Genomic DNA, 20,172 nt, shown 5'->3' with positions numbered 1-20,172 from the left:
AAATGTGTTTTTTGAACTTAGGATTGTTTAAAACATGCGGATTCGTCAAACGAAATTCTTGACTATTACAACACTTTCTCATACTTTGTATATGTCAACATGAACATGTACTCGTATACTTCGGTATTCAAAACAAAAAAATTGATCTCAATATGTCTTGTGATGATACAACTCCAAAATTAATTTAGGTTGCTCTATTAAAGTGGTGCGAAATAATTCGGAACGACTTTTTAAAAATTATTATTTTCAATATTTATCAGAAATAAAATTGTGAGTAGCCAAAATTCAGAAGTCGTTTTTCTTTACTGTTTTTATTGGTAGAATTAAGAAGATTGTTTTCAGTTTCACTGTGCAAATGGAAAATTGTTCATAAAATTTAATATATCAGCAGAGTAGTAGTATATATTTGCTTCCATTCTCGAAATTTCGCAGAGATAAAAGAAAAATAAATCCTTGTAAATTATGTTAATCATATTTTATTGATGAGAGAACACATCAAGAAACTTTTATTTGATCTTGATACAAAGCACACATCACAATAATAATTCCTACATACAACTAAAAATGAACAAGTTTTACACCATGTTTTTCGCAAGAAAAAAAAAAATTAATATGAAATAAAAACAAACAATATACTTTTTTTTGTGATGGAAATGTTACATACTTCGTGATTATTTTATAATTTTCTTTAAAATTTTAATTGTTTATGAGCAAGCAAATTCCATCTTAAAAATATTTTCATATGCATTGTGGGTAGGATTTAAGATGCATAATTCGGCTTCGTATCGTGAATTTATGGAAAACTCTTATAAAAATTCATGAAATTTGGAATTCTATTGGTCATTTATTTGCCTTCTTAAATAAAATCTGAAGAATTTTTTTAAACAATAAAACATCTGTGCAGTATTATCCGGGGATTAAAAATATCATTCTAGTTTGGATTTAAGACTTCGCTCGTAGAATTCTGCTCTGAATCTCTTGTTTTGGAGGCTGCGATTTAAAAAAACATAACTAATTTTGGTTTCTTTACATGTTTGTTTGCTAAAACATAATTTTTAAAATTTATTTTTAAAAAGGCAGTGTGTGTTTTAAATTTTAAATAAAATAATCAATTTAAGAGATTTTTTTTAATATTTTAGAAATAATTTCATATTTTTGCTATGCTTGGAATATACTAGGTATTTCTTACGCCGTTTTCAGTAAATTTAAAAATATCAAATGATAGGATAATTATATGCAACTGCTAATTTTAAATTACTTTTTCAGATTTTATTTTTCTACTTAAAAATGTTGCAAAGTGGAAAAGCAGAACAATGCTTTTATTTTAAGAAAAACATTTGAAACTTTCTTTTACAAAAAGAAAAAAAGAAGGGTAACGGAATACATATTATATGATTTAATTTTCTCATAACAAAAGTTATTTTTTCCATAAGAGATACTGATAATTTAAATTAACATGTTTTATTGATGGAAATACCATTATTGATTTGAATTTTTAAATATATATTTTAATCTTTTTATACTTTGTGCAAAGCATCTTAGATTGATTAATGTCCATTTAGAAATTAAGAAAATTTTACATTATTTTTTCTATTATATTTGCTTATAATAAATGGTTTTCTGTAAATTGTACACACTGCCAAAAATAAAAATTATATAAAAATAATAAAATAAGCCTATTATGTCGGAAATATATCAAGTACATTGATTAGAAGCGAATAGTTCGTTCATAAGCCATGATATGACAGACTGAACTATATTTCTTTAAGACACAGCTTATTTTGCTTTGAATAAGTTAGTTCGAAAGCTTGAATTTTTGATATGTTCCAACATTAACTATCACATTCTCCCCCTTTGAAATCTCAAAACCAAATTACGTTGATCCAACTAAAAGTAAAACGTGTGCAATTTCTTTCATTTTTCTTTTTGTTCAAAAGGCAGCAGATGACCTTTACAAAACGATTGCGTAATTTTGTGATTGTCTGCATTTAGTACAACATTTAACTTTTAAGAATCATTTCACAAATCATAAAAAATCTACACTTAGCTCAAAATGGAAAAGAGAAGCAATTTAAAAGCATTCGTTTTCCTGTCTAGTGTTCTCTTTTATATGAGAAGAGTTTTAAATATGAAAAAAGTTCACAATTACTAATGGAATGTTTATACAACCCATACACATTTTATGAAACACTCTCATATTGGAAAGTAACATATGGAATGCTAAATAGTATGTTTCAGATACATGTGGTGAGGTATGTCATTAACTATAAGCTCATTTGAAAAAAAAATTCACAAACAGCAAGTTGATGTTAATATTCATCAGCAAGTAGAGCTTGGAAAGTTTAAAGGGGAAAGGATCTTTTTATTTTGAAGTCTTTTCAAGCTCCATTCGTGATGAGCAGCATTTAATTTTTCAGTGGTTGGTATCGGTTGTTCTTTATCCAAAACAATAAAAATTTAATTGCCTAAGATATTAGGGTGGTGAAGAAAATTCTAAGAGATCAAATAGCTTAAAAATATCATTTATTACAACAGCTAAATGTCATTTTTGACTCCTTTAAGACCATTTAAATTTATTGAATTCATAAAAGATAAAAAATACACATTAATTTAAAACTATTAACGAAAGTGTTTAATGAGAGGCCACGAATATATACTCATTCTTTTGAGTCGCAGATCTGACTGGGAGGCAAGCGATAACGCTTTTCTTAACGTCCACGCGCATTTGACGCACAATCGGTTTACTTTTATTATTGAAGAAAGATTCAGAGTTGAGTTAGTTCCCTTTGCATGATTGTTGCAAAAACAAAATAATTTCATTATATAAACACAAAAGTAAGCTTAGAGGTTGATAAAATAAAAAACTATTCACTTTATTTCGTGAATATTCATTGATCCTTAAATATATATTATATATAGTGTAAAAAATTACAAATAAAAACCATAAGAAAGGAAGGTAGCAATTAAAAAAGAGACAAGATTTTCATTGTTTGGAAAAAAGACTTTTAAAGACACCTTTAAAATAATAAAAAATTTCATTTTAAAAAGAAACTAGTATTTGTTTTCAATAGCGATTTCATATACACTTTAGCCAATTCATATAATTACAATCATATAATTAAAAAATGATCAGTTTATCTTATTTATTGGGTGAGTCTCATTAAATATTTTTTTTATGAATGAATTTTCTGGACTACTTTATTTGTTAAATAAAATAGTCCATAAAAATTATTTCCTAGTATTGCTCTTTACTTATTTCTAGAACGTCAGCCACTTTTACGCTTCAAATTTTCAGAAATGACACATATTTAAGTTTTGATAGCCGAGGAAGTTTAATTTTTGGTTATTATGATGAGAATTTTAAAATATAAATTAATGCTTATAGGAGAAATGAAGTTTAAATGTAATAAAAATTAATCGCGATTGCTACCTTTCTTAGGTTTTTACAAAGAACAGTACAGCTACTATAATTACCATTAAACAAATCAAAATCAATCATAAAAACAAATTTCAATCTATTTTAAAACTACAAATAATATTTTTACATGGATATAAAAGATAGAGCTGTCGCATTATAGTTTATATATATTCTATTGAATCATACGTATTCTATGCTTCAGCCATTTTAATTCAATTTCTTTTAATCTCCATCCAATTGTTTTAAAAATTATAATGCGATCATCATATATTTATTTACTGCTTAAACTACTGAAATCAGCAAGGGAACATAGAATATTAATTCATAATTTCATAAGAAAATGATAAGTGCAACCGACAGCAACCATTTATCATTTTATGCAACATAACATCAAAAATAGAATAGTATTTCATATGGACTATAAATGAAATTATTTTCCAAAGGAGAGAGGACAGCTAAATTATAAAGTTGTGAGTTTTCTTTGGTGAAAATTGTGTCGCAACAATAACATTTGCAATTATAATACCAAAGACAATTACACTGATGTTAGCAATTAGACTATTAACAGGTTCAGTAAGGAAACTGAAGAAAGTGGAGAATTTAAGACCGAACCAGGGTTGCCACCATCAACAAGCGAATTTATTTCAGAGACAAACCGTGAATGTGAAAATTCAAAATAGCAGACATTTTCCTAATCTGTGAATACATCTGAATTTAAAAGTTAACTTCTAAAACTTGTTAAATGGACTTAATAACTTTAAAATTTTGCATTTATTCCGGATAGATACATTTGTCAAGCAATAATTGGGAGTAGAGAATGCATTCTTGATCAAGCATATAGATGGATGACTTTTATTTTAATTATTATAAAGAAAGAGAGTCGAAACGTTCATTAAAGTTTTCTTTCATATTATTAAAAATCAGAGAAATGAAACTGTCAGGATCATTAAAGCACCATCTTTAAGTAATAAAGTCATTACATTAATTACAATAATTAAATAGATCCGTTAACTTGTCAAGTTTAAAACTGATATTAAGCCTATATTCGAATGACTTTGCTTATGAATTTTGCAATTAGAATTTTACACCTTTGAGAGAAATCACGAGGCGCTCCCCATAAAATCTAAATATTTATATAAAAAGTTACATTTTTTCCACGTAGGAATAATTCTTGTAAAAAACACCCAAGCACTCAATGGAAGAGATGATGTAACAATTTCCATATTTACGTAAAAAATCCGGTGGCAACCCTTGCTCAACATCGCTATTTCTTGATGAAAATTGTTCATTGAAACAGTCCAGAATCGTTCTTTTTTTCCCTATTAATTAAGGTGATCAAATCCTTTGGATCCATCAAGAATTTTATACACAAATGGTATATGTATACATATATATGTATATATATTTTCATAAGTCACATGTATTTGTTGTTGAGTCCAGTCGGCCGCTTCAGGTTTGAAAAGTCTTTAACCTTTACTTTCCCGAGTTCTGCACGATTCACAACATTGGAGATGGTAGCGACTGAGGCGGCACAAGTGTAAGGTTTTTGCTAAGCTGCAGTAACTGGAGCGGTCAGTGCAGTTGCCGTCTGAAAGAGAAAGAAGGCAATAAAAAGTATGAAAATTCGAGTCAGCTTTTAAGAGAAAAATTCTCTCTTTTTGCTCATGCGTACCGCGAATTTACAAGACGTCCTTATAAAGTACCACCTCCCCCCTCTTCCTTCCTTAGTAACGAGTTCGACATGACTGGTGCTAAACATCTATTAGTCTACCAAATAACGAAGGAAAATCATGAATGAACTTTCTGCTGGCAACAATAATTGATTTTGAAATTATTCGAATTCCTTAGTTTGCTTTAGTTATTTTTCCTTAATTAGTTTAGTCATTAATATTTTTAATATTATTTTATCTTTCTATTTTTTTTTCTCTCTTTATATTTGCGTTTATTTAACTACTTGCGTTGACAAGAGATTCATAGGTGCGCGTGTGAAACAGCCTACTATAACTCGAAACGAAACCACACAAAGTATCTTCTTTATCTTTTATCTTCTTTTTTTATTTAAAAAAATTCTTTAATTTTTATTTTTCGTTTTCAAAGCTTAAACTGACTATTGGTAAGTTTTATTATTTACTAATTATGTTTCAATGATATTGTTACTGTGGAATATTATGCAAGCTCTTCTGCTTGAGCCATTTAGACCTTCTCCACTCCTTTTTATATCTGCTTTTTCTTTGGCTGTCTTTAGCTTCTTTTGCCTCTAGTACACATGCGTATGAAAGATTTTATTGAATGGCTAGTCCTTTAACATCTATTTAAATTGTATATATTTTTTTACCGGCGTAACGCCACTTTTGGCACACACCTAATCATCATCAGAATACCTTACAGAAATCAGAAAAAGATTTATATCTTCTAATTGAATTCATTTTCGCCTGACTGTGCTTCTGCAACCTGAGTTCGGCAACCAATCTCACTCGACAGATCTCGAACATAACTTTACTTCTGCGACAAGTGCCTGCTGACGTGTGTTGTACGTCGTTGCCGATTTAGTGACAAAAGCATCTCGACGAGTGTGGCACGTCTTTTTCACCACTTAATTTAAGCAATTGCAGACCATTTCAATTCCATCTCGAAGAAAATCTACAAATTAACAGATGGCGTTTATTTCAGCGGCCGATGAGGCTTAAAATAATAAAATTTAAAACTCCACAATTTTGTCAAACCAAATTGATTTAAGATCAAACTGATTGAGTTTTAAAACAATGAAATTTAAAATTCCATACCGCTGTCAGTTTATTTTCTTTATGTTGTCTTCAGATATATATATAGGAATTTTACAGCCTAAGTTCAAGCGAAACCATCTACTACGCTGTGTTAAATAAGGGTTTTATTCCATTCTTGAACTGACTATAGATATAATATGTCTATACGGAAGTTAACTGTATCATTAAATAAATGTTTATAATCTTCTAATATTATATCTTCTGATATTATAATTTAGGAAAATAATTTATTATCTGTCAATAGACAGTGATTTTTGGTAAAAAGATCCTATTTTTTCGACCTATACACATTTTTGTTGCTGCTGAGAAATGGTCTAATTTTTAAAGAATACCACAAAAATCATCTCTACTCAGAGCAATTCGATAGACTTTATTATATAGTTGAGCTTATAAAATTTTTTTCATCTTTGATGATTCATCCGCTTGTTTATTTTCCCTGAATCTAAAAACATAAGAAGTGTTTTCAATCAAAGTTTCACACATTTTGTTTTCAAAATATATGATATTTCATCAGCATACTAAGTCATTTACTTCTAAACAACCTAAGATAAGGATTTTTAAAAATTATTTCTTACATTTTTTATGACATTTGAATTTTATTTTCCTCCAAATTTAAATACATGCTAGAAAAAGCAAGTTCGGAAATTACTTTTAGTGTCCAAAAATACACAATATCCAGAATAACTTCTTACAACCCTGGTTGTTATTAATAATTATTAATTAGCGAATATGAATATGGGGGCCATTAAAATATAGATATTTGAAAAACAGTCGCAGTATGCAAAGTCTTAGGGTATATTTTCAATTATTTTTATAATGAGATCAAAAATTTATTTTAAGGTGTTTAAAAATGTGATTTAAAATCCAGAATTGCAGCTAGTCTACAGCTTTTTAATATTTTTCAAAATTTGTAAACAAAACCTTTTTTTACTAAAAGTATTTCAAAACTTTCATAGATATTTAATTTAAAAGCAGTTCCCTTTGATTTATAATTAAATAAAACTCTTATTTTCATCTATATCCTAATTTTAAAGTCAAAGAAACATTGTTGACTAAAATTGCTCTACAATTATTTTTTCCCTCACCTAATTCTGCTTTGAATGAAAGAAACTTAAAAAAGATTAGATTTAACACCGAAGGCAACGTCACTGCTGTGATCCTTCAGTGGGATATCGGGTTATTCAATTAATTTGTCACCTACACCACAGTTAGTCAATTAGCATGAATTTTGATGTTTTTAAAAATAATATTGATATATAGATTATTATTAGAAAGCTGTAAAATGAAAGAAATGTTTGGTAACAAAAAAAAAGAAATATGATAATCCTATATAACTTTTTTATTATTTCACTCAAATAATAACAAACAAAAAAAAGCTGTTGACGATACTTGGGGTATTCAAAATTCTTTTGTGGTTAAACCTGACTCATACTAAGAAAAATTTGGGTCACAGGATTTGAGGAAATTCTAAACGGACTACAGGGTTTGCCTCTGATTTTCAAGTGATTCCATGTGTGCACACGTATTGTATTGGCGAAATCTCAGCTAGAGTATAAGATGAAGTCGTCACGTTTCCACTCCAGTGTTTAAAATAAAAGTATGATTTTATGTTCATCATCTGCGTTTGTACTTCGGAGTTCATGACGGAAAATACACATATGTTATTAATAATCTAAGCTACTGAGGCAAGCACTTACTCACTCGACTGGCAAGGCGGGCCTTTGCAGGGCCGCATCACAATGGGCCGCTGTTGATCACGGCAGGCATTGCCGGCAGGTCTCGAGCTCCCGTACCAGACACACTGTAGAATTCGGCTCTGGAAGCCTTGGCGACTGCAGGTGGCCGTGCACTGGGCATAAGACAGCAGGCTTTTCAGACAAAGAAACACACATGTTGCAATCAAAAACCAACACAACGCTGGATGCTAAATCTCTTACAACAAGCCATCTCAATTGGTTCCCGCCTCCCCATTCACAAGGCAGATTGGAGAAAAAAAATAAGAAAGAGGCAAGCGTATGTTTGGTTTTGTGCAGTCATTATGCTGTGTGGCTAACAAGCAGATGGCTGCTGACAGAAACAAAAACAAGCGGATGCAGAAGCGTTTTTAAGTAAGCAGCAAATGAATGAATGAGCATTTCTAAATAAGCAGAAATGTTTTTTTTTGGGGGGAGGGGTCTTTAAATAAAATGATCGTCGGGTGAAAATAATCCATATATGCGTGTTTTGACGACATAAAAAAGTGTGGAATGGAATGAAGTGGTTTTCCAAAAACTTTTCTAATAAAGATATTATTTCAAAGACCGTCTTACGTGGCATTAGTTTACAATGGTTAAGAAATATTTGGTGTGAATTTAGCATTTTTTATTGAACCTATCGTGTGGTTCTAAGCCAATGTTTTAGCGATTAATCTCTGGCATGTAGTTAATAGTATCCGAAAATCGAATTTATGTTTTAGATATGTTTCTCCCTATCGACTAAAAACAAAATTTGTCACAGAACTTCATTTGTAGTCACCAAATCCCATACCAAATTTGATATATTTCAGTCATTGCACTTTTGAGCTATCGCGCTTGTGCTTCTGAAAATACAGATCGACAGATGGTCAACCCCTATTTGGAAGTGGTTCCAAATTTGGTAGGTATCTACACTATAGGTGTTAGATCCGTGTACTAAATTTTAACCCTTAAGCTCTCTTCCTTTTGTAGCTATCAGCTGACTTCGAGCATTGCTCTGAACAGGAATTTGCAACAGAAATTTACGAATTTGGTGAAACGGCCGTACATTAAAAAGTATGTTTCAATCTCAGAGAAGTCTAAAGCATAAAAATTCGTAAAGACATAGAGTTTGAATTTTTTGACGATTACAATACTTTTTTCTATATTTAGTATATTTGGACGTAAAAATCAATAGCATTCGTTTCAGTATTATTACTGTTACCAGTAAGTTATCAAACATTGTATGGAGATAAGTTGCAGAATTACCAAATTATATTTATTCCGAATTTCGTAAGATTAATACATTGTTGAAAACTGCTGTCTTGAAACTATGAATTAATATGAAAAAAATTACCTTCATTTAGATATCTCGGATTATTTCCAGTCGTTGGTCAAGGAGATTATTTTATTGCCGCTTTGCTCATCTTCGCAAATAAATGTTTCCAATGTCAATAGTAATTAGTAAATTCATTTTTAAAAAGGCGACAGAATGTCTTAACCATTGGTGAGCAATAACCTGACAAATATTTTCATTAAACTGTAAACAGAAAAGTAATACGGAGTACTTCTTAATTATTATCATAAATATAAGGAATTTTAATGACGCGAGATACATTGCATTAACTCATTTCACTCCCAAGGACATATGTTAATCTCAATATTTATGATAATAATCCTAATTTTGTGTTATTTCTTGATAGATTTCCTCTTGAAATTTCTAAATTTCGATAACATTTTCCCAATATCAGAATACTTCACTGACATTTAAAAGAAAATGGGATAAATACCCCAGGATACAGTTGATAAATAATATATAATGAGGCAAATCACGGAATGTGTGAATGAATGTCAAGCGAATGTTCCAGCTCATGAAGGGAATCGCACATTCAACACTGTCTTAAGGGGACTATGGGTTTGATTAGAAATTTTTTGTGAATTATTCATTTAGGGTTATGAAATTATTTTATGCATATACATTAAAATATAAATGCGTCAAACATCTTTAAAACGAAATATATTATTTTTTAAGAATTGAAAGACATATATATTTAAACATTTCAAAATATTCCAAGTTATTTCATTTTTAATTTTAGTTTATTACTTTTTATTATCTTAAATAAATTTATTTGGAATAAAGCAGGTATGATTTTGTAATTCCAATTAAATGTTAATTTTTTTAGAAATATTTTTATATAAACACAATGAACTTTTATATGAGTTTTATTTCTTTCTGCATAAAATGCATATCCAGTTTTCTTTTAATGTTTAACCAAAATTTTCTATTATGAATTTTATTTAAATGACATTTTTATTCACTTTCTGCAATTTCTGATTGGAACTGGACATACATGATTCACAGACCCATCTTGCAGTCATCATTTTGGCTATTACTGTGCTTTCTCTTTGTTCACTTCTGGGGAAAATAAACTTTTGGGGAAATAAAAAACAATATTTCTGGTGCTTGATGTGGTTTTAAATCGCAAGTTAAAAGATTTGGATCTACTGCATCAATTACTCCTTCACAGCGAATCTTAATACAAAACTTTCTTAAATTACTTTTAATAAAAATGAGGTTGTGCTTCAGACACGTTTCTTCTCAATCGATTAAAGCCAAAAATTGGCACAAAACTGCAAATGACCTTCCAAATTTGATATATTTAAGTCATTGCGCCTTTAAGTTATGGTATTTACATGAGGTATTACTGAAGGTATACACCAACAGACACTCAATATTTGTTGGAATTTAGCTCAAAATTTCACACTATAGATGAGAAATTTGCGTATAGAATTTTATACGCCTAGCTCCCTTCGCGTTAACTTATATTTAAACAACTGGACAAACAAAATTTCTCTAAATAAATTTTGCTCAAACTCTTTGATATACATCCGTAGATTTGATACCGAGATTATATATAAAATCCCATCCTTCTAGCAAAATGCCATTTTGAATTGTCTTTGTCACACAAAGACTAGACATAAAGCCAAAAATGTGTTTTTGAACTCAGGGAGGCCTAAAACGTGGCGATTCGTCTAAATTTCGAGATCGATTTTATTGAAAATTACAATACTTTCTTTACAGTTTGCATACGAGAAAGTAATAAAACCGCAAAGCGCTTGGTCTATCCCCTAATATGCTTATCTCCTTTCAAATTTCCACAGTAGAATTGTCCGAAGATAATTTCATGCGATAAATCTACATCAAAAGTACGCAGCACCATCTATTAGCAACATTTGTAACTAATTTGAATTTTTTTGTGTAAGATTTTTACTTTTTTTTTTTTTTTCAAAATAAATATATTACTGGTTTCATTGATTCATCCATCTATCTCTATTTTGTTGATTTATTTAATTTTAAAATGAGGGAATCTTTTGTGGGAACCCTGTCCTAGATTGTCCATGTTGCTTTCAGATCTCAAATTCTTTTTCCAATAGGAATCGACTGACCTCTCAGTCAGATGATTACATGTCTCATAGTGATTTTGTAATCCGACATCAGTGAAGTTTCCGTTGTGTGATAACTAATACACTGAAAGTAAAATAGAATATGCTTCAAAACAAGCTTATATTTATAGCTAAATTGACCTTCATTGCTTCCAGTCCCATTTTTTTTTCTTTAGAAATCTTTACTTAGAATTGTCGCATCATATGCGTCTTCTAATTGTTCATTGTGCGATTTGTTGATGATGCGTTTTGAGTGTGATTTTTTTACAACGAAATTTAATTAATTATATTAAATGTAGCTATTTAAAAAATCCCTTCTGATACTATAGTTAAACACACACACACACACACAAAAAAAAAAAAAAAAAAAAAAAAAAACTTCTCAATTTTTATAATATCTTAACTTAAAAAATATTAATTCAACTATTTATTATGCAATTATGAACGTTTATTTTCATGAGTAGATAATTAAAAAACTTTTTATTTTATTAATTTGAGGTTTATGCTATTTTTATTTGTATTATTATAGCAACTGGTTTAAATAAAATAATTCTTTTCCATGATAAGTGATTTAATTACAAAACATATGCATCTGCATTTGCTAATGAAAGCTTTCTAGATAAAAGAAAGATATAGAATTACATTCAGTAAATGAAAACAACTCTCTTGGAGAATATGTGATAACATCATTTGAATTTCTGTAAATGAAATAACAATAAATTTTACTACGTCATTCACATTATTTACACAAACATTAGAATCCAACGCTATACAACTTGATGTACATTATAACATTAAAAGAATCCAGACAATTCTATGCTTTGCTTATCCTGTAGATAAAGACCTGCAATTATTGCAGAAACTTTATGAGGAAGGATATTCACTAGTTTTTGTAAATTAATAGCCCTCTTCCACCTCAGGTAAAGAGTATTCTCACTTCATAATAATATTTGAAACATCTGCTGAGTACACAAAAGTTAAAAGTATCTAATGCTTTTAATTATATAACATATAATAAGTTCCCTAATGTTATAAATATAATGTCTGCGCAAACAATAAAATGCATTGTTATTCATGACAATTATTCATCACAATTTAAATTACGCACGAGTAGAGGGTGTCCCAAAAAAGTGTAACATTTATTGCCTAAACTATTCATTCTGCTTGTAAGTTTCATCAAATAAGATATCCAAATATATGATGTACAATATGCAACCAATGAATAGTTTCTTTAGAAAGAATATTTTTCTTAGAAACTACATCATGTGATATTATATAGTAGGCTTGCTTTCATTTCATAAGGCCATAAGATTCGTTCCCTAAACTGCGGGAAATTTGACAACTGTTGCATGTTAAGATTCCGCATGGAAATATCTAAGAAATGGACGGCTGATTATTTATTTTTCTAATTGTATCTCTTAATGACCATCGATATGATGGCGAAAATCATGCGAATTCGAAAATTCTTGCCCTGGCATTAAAAATGTGAATTTCTATAAATCCTACCTTTAACGTCATGGAATAAAATGAACATTTTAACAATTGCCTGGCCGAGATAAAAAAAAAAGTAAGCTGCCTTTGCCAACTTTCGCATTTATAATAAATCCTTCAAAAAGCTACAAAATGCGTTTGCGAATGTTGTTTTTCCACTTTTATAGTCACCCTATAAAACAACGTACCATTCTCTAGGTTTTCCTTTAATAAAAGCATTTAAGATTTTTCTAGCAATATCTTTAAAATTAGGGTATAACTTTTGAACAATAGTACTTTACCAACTTGATAAATAGTAAAATTGTCTTGAATATCATCTCCAGTATCATTGTATCTTCTGTTGATATATTGGCCATTTGTTTCAAGTCTGCTTTCAATCAAAAGTTTTGCAAAAACACTTTCAACTGCATTCATTAATGACACGCTTTTTATCAGATATATATTCAAAAATTTTAGCATTTTCTAAATGTTCAACATGATCATTTTCATGCTCATTGGTTATTTTAGAAGAATTTCTGTCGCAGCCAGAACTTAGTAGTGAGTACTCATACATCAGTTTATACGGATTATTAATTTCGTTGGCTAATGCAAAATCAACTATCATTTTATAGTTCATTTTTTAACTTCCATCTGGTGTGGGACATTTGATTTCAAATTTTACTGCCTCTTCTTTCGGAGGACCATACTTTTCTTTGCCCTTCTTCTGATCTGATCGCGATTTTATTACATAAAATAATTCTAAAGGGCTAAGGCAAATATTTTGGCATTCCTTTTTTTATATCAGTCAATCGGTAATCAGATTTCAATTGTATTAGCACACAAATCAAATCCTTATTAGTTCTTAAGCAGTACAAACCAAAATAGGAAAGTTGACGATCGAATCGATCTTGAATGCAATATCAGTGCATTGTGCATATTTCTCTGAAGAGAAAAATGAATAAAAAACTTACCAGCTGATCTTAAATTATCGCTCATATCGTCCGACACGCAAATTTCTTTTTTGGGGGAGGGAAGAAAGAATTCATTGTCAAACGGGGAATCATTATATTCGTTTTCCCCCCTTTCTACTTTTTGTTTTGCCTCTATTTGTTGACGGTATTCCTTTTTTAATCGCTGTCTGCATTCCCATTTACCCCAACGATAGTCATTATATTCCAGCTCTGGATCGGGGGTTCCATAAGGGGGAGGGGTGACGCAGATTATGAACAGAATAAAACATTTTCACTTTTAGTGTAAGTTTTGAAATCAAAGGTTTCTTCTGTAAAAGTACTTGTAACACTATCCTCCTCATTTTTCGATTTAATAAAGAAATTCCGTGCTTCAATTAACTTTATTAACATACCTGAATGATTCATTCGGATTGTTTTAATCAAGGTGCCAAAGTAATTTACGTTTCCGGACAAGCACTTTTAAATCAGTTAAATCCATTTCTTCGATATTGCTAGAGAACAGTCTGCATAAAACAGCTTTACCTTTAATTAAATCCATTCGGTTTGGCCCTCCGAAAGAGCTAGAGCCGAAGTGAACGTTGTGCGCGTTTGATAAAAAATAATGGTTCTGATGTATATACTGTCTGTCCACGACAAGAATACTGCTAGACAATCGTCTATGTTTACGGCGGGCGTTATAGAAACAGGTTCCGGTAGGGACGATCCATTTTGAATGGGTGGAATCGGACAGAAGTCTGGGGAGTATTCTTTTTCTTGGCGTCAATGTGAAGCGATAAAAGAAAACCTGTTCCTCATTCGTCTTCTCGCTTTAGTCGCAGTTGCACGTATCTTTATATTCGCTTAGCTTACTTCTTTTATATTTAATTAATCATTTTCTTTGGTTAATATTAACTGCATTTCATTATTTAATATTTTTTTTTGTCTCTTAAATCTTGACATCCTTTAAAATGCCTTTTCGATTTAAGAAAGGAGAGACTTTAAAACCACAAGCACGTTACTATGGGCTAAATTAAGATAAAACCTTTGAAATTAATTAAATTGAAATCAGAATTTAAAATATCATTATATATATATATATATATATATATATATATATATATATATATATATATATATATATATATATATATATATATATATATATATATATATAGCTTTTTCTGGATCAGAAACTTTTATTTAATGTTATAAATTGAAATTTAATGAAATAATTGTCATAAATTAGAATTTAACTTTTTAACATAAATAAGACCACCTATTGAATTGATCGATATATGGAACTGGAAAATATAGAAATCCATTTCAGATCATATTTATAAAAAAAAATGAGCAATTGAAACTTTTAAAGCAAATTATCCTCAGCTATTTGTATAAGTAAAATTAATTGATTATTGATTTTGAATTTTTTTTTTTTTTTTTTTTGAAAAGTGTATTGAAAATTTATTAAAAAAAAGTTCTTGCAGAGAACTTTGAATTTCATTATTTTTTAAAGAAGTATATTTTACAATTCAGTATTTTATTTTGATCGAAATTATTGAATAATTTCCTTAAATCTACAGGTATAATTAATTCAGTTGTCTCCTATCACAATCATTGTCAAGATGGGAAAAAAAATGTTTTAACCTTTTGCTCTTAGTGTTAAATAATAATTATGAGAAATTGCATTTATAGTTTTAAAAGAAAAAAAGAATTACTTTGAAATTAAAAAAAGGGATTCTATTATGCTATATAAAAATATTTAGAGATTAAAACGATTTAATTTCTTTTCTGGAATTGAATGAGTATATGCAATTGTTAAGAAGTAATTCTATTAAATTTTTATTGCGAAATATTATTCAACTATATAATGGTATGAAGAAAATATTATATTATAGGTAGCGCATTACTTTTTTTTTCAGTAAAATACGAAAAAGTCATTTATTCAGGCTAGTTTTCTCGCCTCCCTGTTGTTTCAATAGCTTTCCTTCTTAACTATGATTCCAAGAATCTAAAAATTTATGCACGTTAATGTGAGTTAGAAGGATTAAAGTATTTAACGAGATTTCTTTCAACTCAGGTGCACTGATTGTGATAATAAAACGGTAGCAGATAAGTATTCTCAAACGGCATTGATGGACTTTGAATAGAAATGCGAAGAATATTGGGAGTGAAGAATTTTAACCCTGAAATGATCAAATGCATGCAGGAATTTGGATCCTTTATTGCTTCGAGCTCATGACTACTGATATACATTGAAAGGAAAAGCTCATTTATCATTTTATTATAATTGAATTGACAGTTCGTGAGAAAAAATTTTCTTTGAAATAATTGTATTTTTTTTTTTCAAGCCGGGGGAAATAAATAAATGGTAATCTGGAATACAAAAACAAACTTTTACCGCGATTTTCGTAGAATATAATGTCAAGCGAGGTTGAGCTTATTTAGTTGGGTTCCTTTAAGTCCGGGACATCTGACACGTGTACGAAGGAACACTTGAATTATCTTCAAATGCAGAATACTTTTACATCTAAACTTTGCGAAATTAATTATGCTTTATAAAACTCGTGCATATTGAAAATAAGTTACAAATCAAAGTTTGATTTTTAAAAATCTGAAAATTGATAGTATGGTAATCGTTAATTTTGTGTTTCGGGAAATAGTATATACATCAGAAAAATAAATAAATATAAATTTGGAAAGGCTTCAAGCATATTTAACAATGAAAATTTTACTTTATAACAGAATGAAAGCAACCTTTTGTAAAAATTATGAAATAATTACGATTAATTATGTTATAGTTTTTATGTTAAATTAGACAGATTACCTCGCGTTTGCTGCGGAGAATTTGATATTAATAACTTACATAAATTTTTAAAAAATGAAATGAAGGCGATTAATGTACATACAAATTTTTCTATTTGATTTGTTTTGTTCTTTGCATACATATGACAGGAATATCGGATATTTTCAATATTCCGAGTATGCAAATCATTTTCAGCTTAGTGAATTATTTTTAAATTTGTTTTCAAGAATTAAATGCAATAATACCAAATATCGCCAATTCGGCGCTAAACGTGCCAACGTAAGAAACTTGAATTAATTTCTACCTCTGCGAAATGAATTCTTCCTAAAGTAACCTGTTTCTATAACGCCCGCCGTAAACATAGACGATTGTCTAGCAGTATTCTTGTCGTGGACAGACAGTATTTCGCTATATATAAAGGGTAACAATGCCATTGTGGATGTTATTTATCTCACGTTTTTAAAGCAGAAGGGGAAAGCAAGATGGGGGGGGGAGAGAAAGAGCGAGCCGATGTTTCCTGTTTGAAGAGCGCCTTGTTTCCTGTTTCCAGCCCTTTGGTTTCTGTCAGATTAAATATAAAAAGTTACAGAAAATTTTTTCACAGCCTGCATAGGGAAAAATGTCAATGAGAAAAATGATTTTTTTACACACGTCTATAAGTATACACAGTTGCAGTTTTATACCTGTAAAATTTATTAATATATTAAAAGGCAAATTTATTAACTTAGACCATATTCAGATCAAGTCTTTCGTTATCCTTTTCAGTGATAATATACATATTACCAAAGGTTATTAAAGGTGGGAATACTAATGCATTTGAATATGAGGGACTTATTAACTTATTAAATTTTGAAAAAATGATCAAATAATCCATTAAAATGCTTAAAAGACTTGTTCAAAATGAACACCTTCGACGCCTATAAAAAGCTTCATTCTTTTGACAATAATCTGTCACGTGACTAGTTAATCACTCATGACGTCAAGACAGACTTCTTGTTGGCAAATATATGTTGCATCTACAGGAAGTGAAATGCTTGGTTCACTTTTTTATGATCGCAATGAATATTTTCGCACATTGTCACGTATTTAATTTCATGTAACTTGATTAAAATCTTTACATTCTATGCATAATAATCATGCAGAAAAATTTGGGATTTTTTAAAAAAATCTACTTTTTAATATACGAACTTCTTTTTATGAAATTGCATATAAATATTGCGACAACAAATAAAACCATTGCTGAAATTTGCAGATTATCGGTTTTTAATGAAGCGTGCGAGACTAAATCATTTTCTTTACCAATTTTCAGTCGACCTCATAAATGCCCTCGCGGACGAATGTTTAAGGCAAAATGTGAGCTTGAACATATTCTTCACATGGTTGAAATTCTAGTTTTTTTCAGGTCTTTTTTTTAATGATGGTGAGAAATTTGCAGATTTTTTGTAGGAATTGGCATTTATTATATAGAATATTTTATTAACGCTGTTAAGAATTATTTTTGGAAATTTGCTTTTACAGTTGTTTCTTCTTCTTTATTGGCGTGCCTCCCCGGATCAGCCCTATCCTCCTTCAGAATTCCATTCCATCCTGTTCTTATATTAGGGTTTCAGATTTGTCACTTTAATTTTAATTTAAAGTCTTTATCCAGGCAGTCAATACATCTAAGTTTTGGTCTACCTTCGTTTTCGCCTACCGAATGGTTTAGCCATAAAGATCTTTTTAGCAGCTCGACTGTCGTCCAATGTTAAGATTATTTTTTGGAAGTTTGTTTTTACAGATTTTTTTTTTCCTTCCTCGCTGGCGGGACATGGATGGCCCTGCGCCCTTCCAGATGGACCTTGGCCTTCAACATAATTCCATTCCATGTCATTCTGTTCTAGGTTAAGATTTACCGATTTGTTATTTTATCGTTTTCCAGTCTTCCTCCAGGCAGTCAATCCACTTAAGTTTTGGTCTACTCTCGTTTTTGAGTACCAAATGGTTTAGCCAAAAAGATCTATTTAGTGGCTCGATTATCATCCAATCTTACTGTCTTGCCTATTTAGTCCTCCATTCTGCACTAAAAGATAGCGTTTGAATTTCTTTCTCGATTTTCAACTGAATAACCTTGTAATCGCGAAGACAATAAACTGAAATCTAAATAATGCGTTGATATAAAGTTTGAATTATTTTAATCTCATACAACCGTTATTTGGGAATAAAAGGATACTGATAAAATGAATTTTTCAGTCAAACCATGATAAAACCAGGAATAATCTCATTTTCACTTCATCACACATTAGAAAAGGAGGGACAATGAAGAAAAATGATTGAGGATTTTGGGTGTCTTCCTTTTCACCCATTGGGTCCAAAATTTGATACAAATTTACAACGAAACGGCTAAGATCACTCATGAATTTTAACAGTAAACAAAGCTGCGTTACGTTCACATATTTACAAATATGCAGATTGTCTATTCTTTAATACGTTCATTGCCACGGCTCCAACCTGATATTCGGAACACTTATCTAATTAGAAGACATCTTCTTTGTTATCTCTTAATTATAGTAGAGAAGGGGTCATCTAATGAGATAGATGGTTCGGTACAATTAGAAAGAAAGTGTGCCATACGGGTTATACTTATGGTTTAGTTTAGTTATATTGACGTCCCGTTTTAAAGCAACACTAGAGTTATTTTAGGACGGACCTCGTCATTTTAAACCGCGGTCGGGTGACGAGGACGACACCTGATCTGGCACCCACTTCCACATCACACCAACGGGTTTGGCCTCGACAGATTTACCATGCACCAGATCCGCTTACACGACGGCTCTTCGGTGGAATCGGGTCTGAAACCTGAGGCCCTCCGATTCCGAAGCCCAGATCTTAACACCAGACCACCGTGGCCCGTGATGTTTATGGCTAAGAACGGTAAACAGATTTGGTTCTAAATTTGATATTGACCCATAATTCTAATGATAAATGTGCATGGCCCATTTCATTTATCCTTTTGCATTTTAGATGTATAGAAGAACATAGACGGACAGACTTTCAATAGATGGATTCCATCCATAGTCTGACAAATGTCCGCAGAAACGGTCAGAAAGCAATATACCTTATTTCTGTAGATCTAGTTTTTCAGTTATCATCGATCCAAAAAAGTGAATTTTTCAGATTCATGGAGGTTTAAAACATGTATATCTATCAAAATCTAGAGGTCGGATATTTTGGCGATTTACTGCACTTTTTACTTTTTTACATCCGTGTTTGCAAAAATAAAAATATTTCTGATGCTTTTTTGAAGTGGTTTTAAATCACAAGTTAAAGAGTTCGATATATTGTTTTAATTACTCCGCTTCAAAGACAAGAGCTCAGGATAAACGCTAGTGGTTATCCTAAAACAGTTTCGCATAATTTCTAATAAAGGTGAAGTTGTGTTTTAGGCGTGTCTTTTTCCAATCGACTGAAACTTGACACGGAACTAAAATTGCAATCAGAAAATCACTCACCGAAAACTTACTTAGGAATGCGCGTTTAAGCGGCGTTCCTACGACAGGAGAAACTTCAGGCGGGCCACGCGTTCCCCCTCAAGGGGGTCGGTAAACTGGACAAA

At 30.4% G+C, this 20,172-nt stretch overlaps 1 protein-coding gene across 5 annotated transcripts in view; it reads right to left on the bottom strand.

Moving 5' to 3' along the window:
• Nucleotides 1-487: 487 nt before the first annotated feature.
• Nucleotides 488-20,172, bottom strand: part of LOC129980881 (protein madd-4-like) — a 323,844-nt gene continuing 304,159 nt past the window's right edge. For 2 of the 5 annotated variants that reach the window (XM_056091330.1, XM_056091331.1), the window contains exons 22-23: nt 7,903-8,050; nt 488-5,006 (exon numbers count right to left, since the gene is read on the bottom strand). In XM_056091330.1, coding sequence (XP_055947305.1) covers nt 4,885-5,006; nt 7,903-8,050 — 270 coding nt within the window. In that variant the 3' untranslated portion in view covers nt 488-4,884. Of the gene's footprint in view, nt 5,007-7,898; nt 8,070-20,172 lie in introns of all 5 variants that reach the window. The other 3 variants (XM_056091332.1, XR_008785271.1, XR_008785272.1) reach the window with 3 other exon arrangements.

Source organism: Argiope bruennichi, chromosome 8 (genome assembly GCF_947563725.1).
Source record: "Argiope bruennichi chromosome 8, qqArgBrue1.1, whole genome shotgun sequence".
Lineage (NCBI taxonomy): Eukaryota > Metazoa > Arthropoda > Arachnida > Araneae > Araneidae > Argiope > Argiope bruennichi.
The sequence above is the reverse complement of the archived record's forward strand: the minus strand, read 5'-3'. Positions and strand labels throughout refer to the sequence as shown.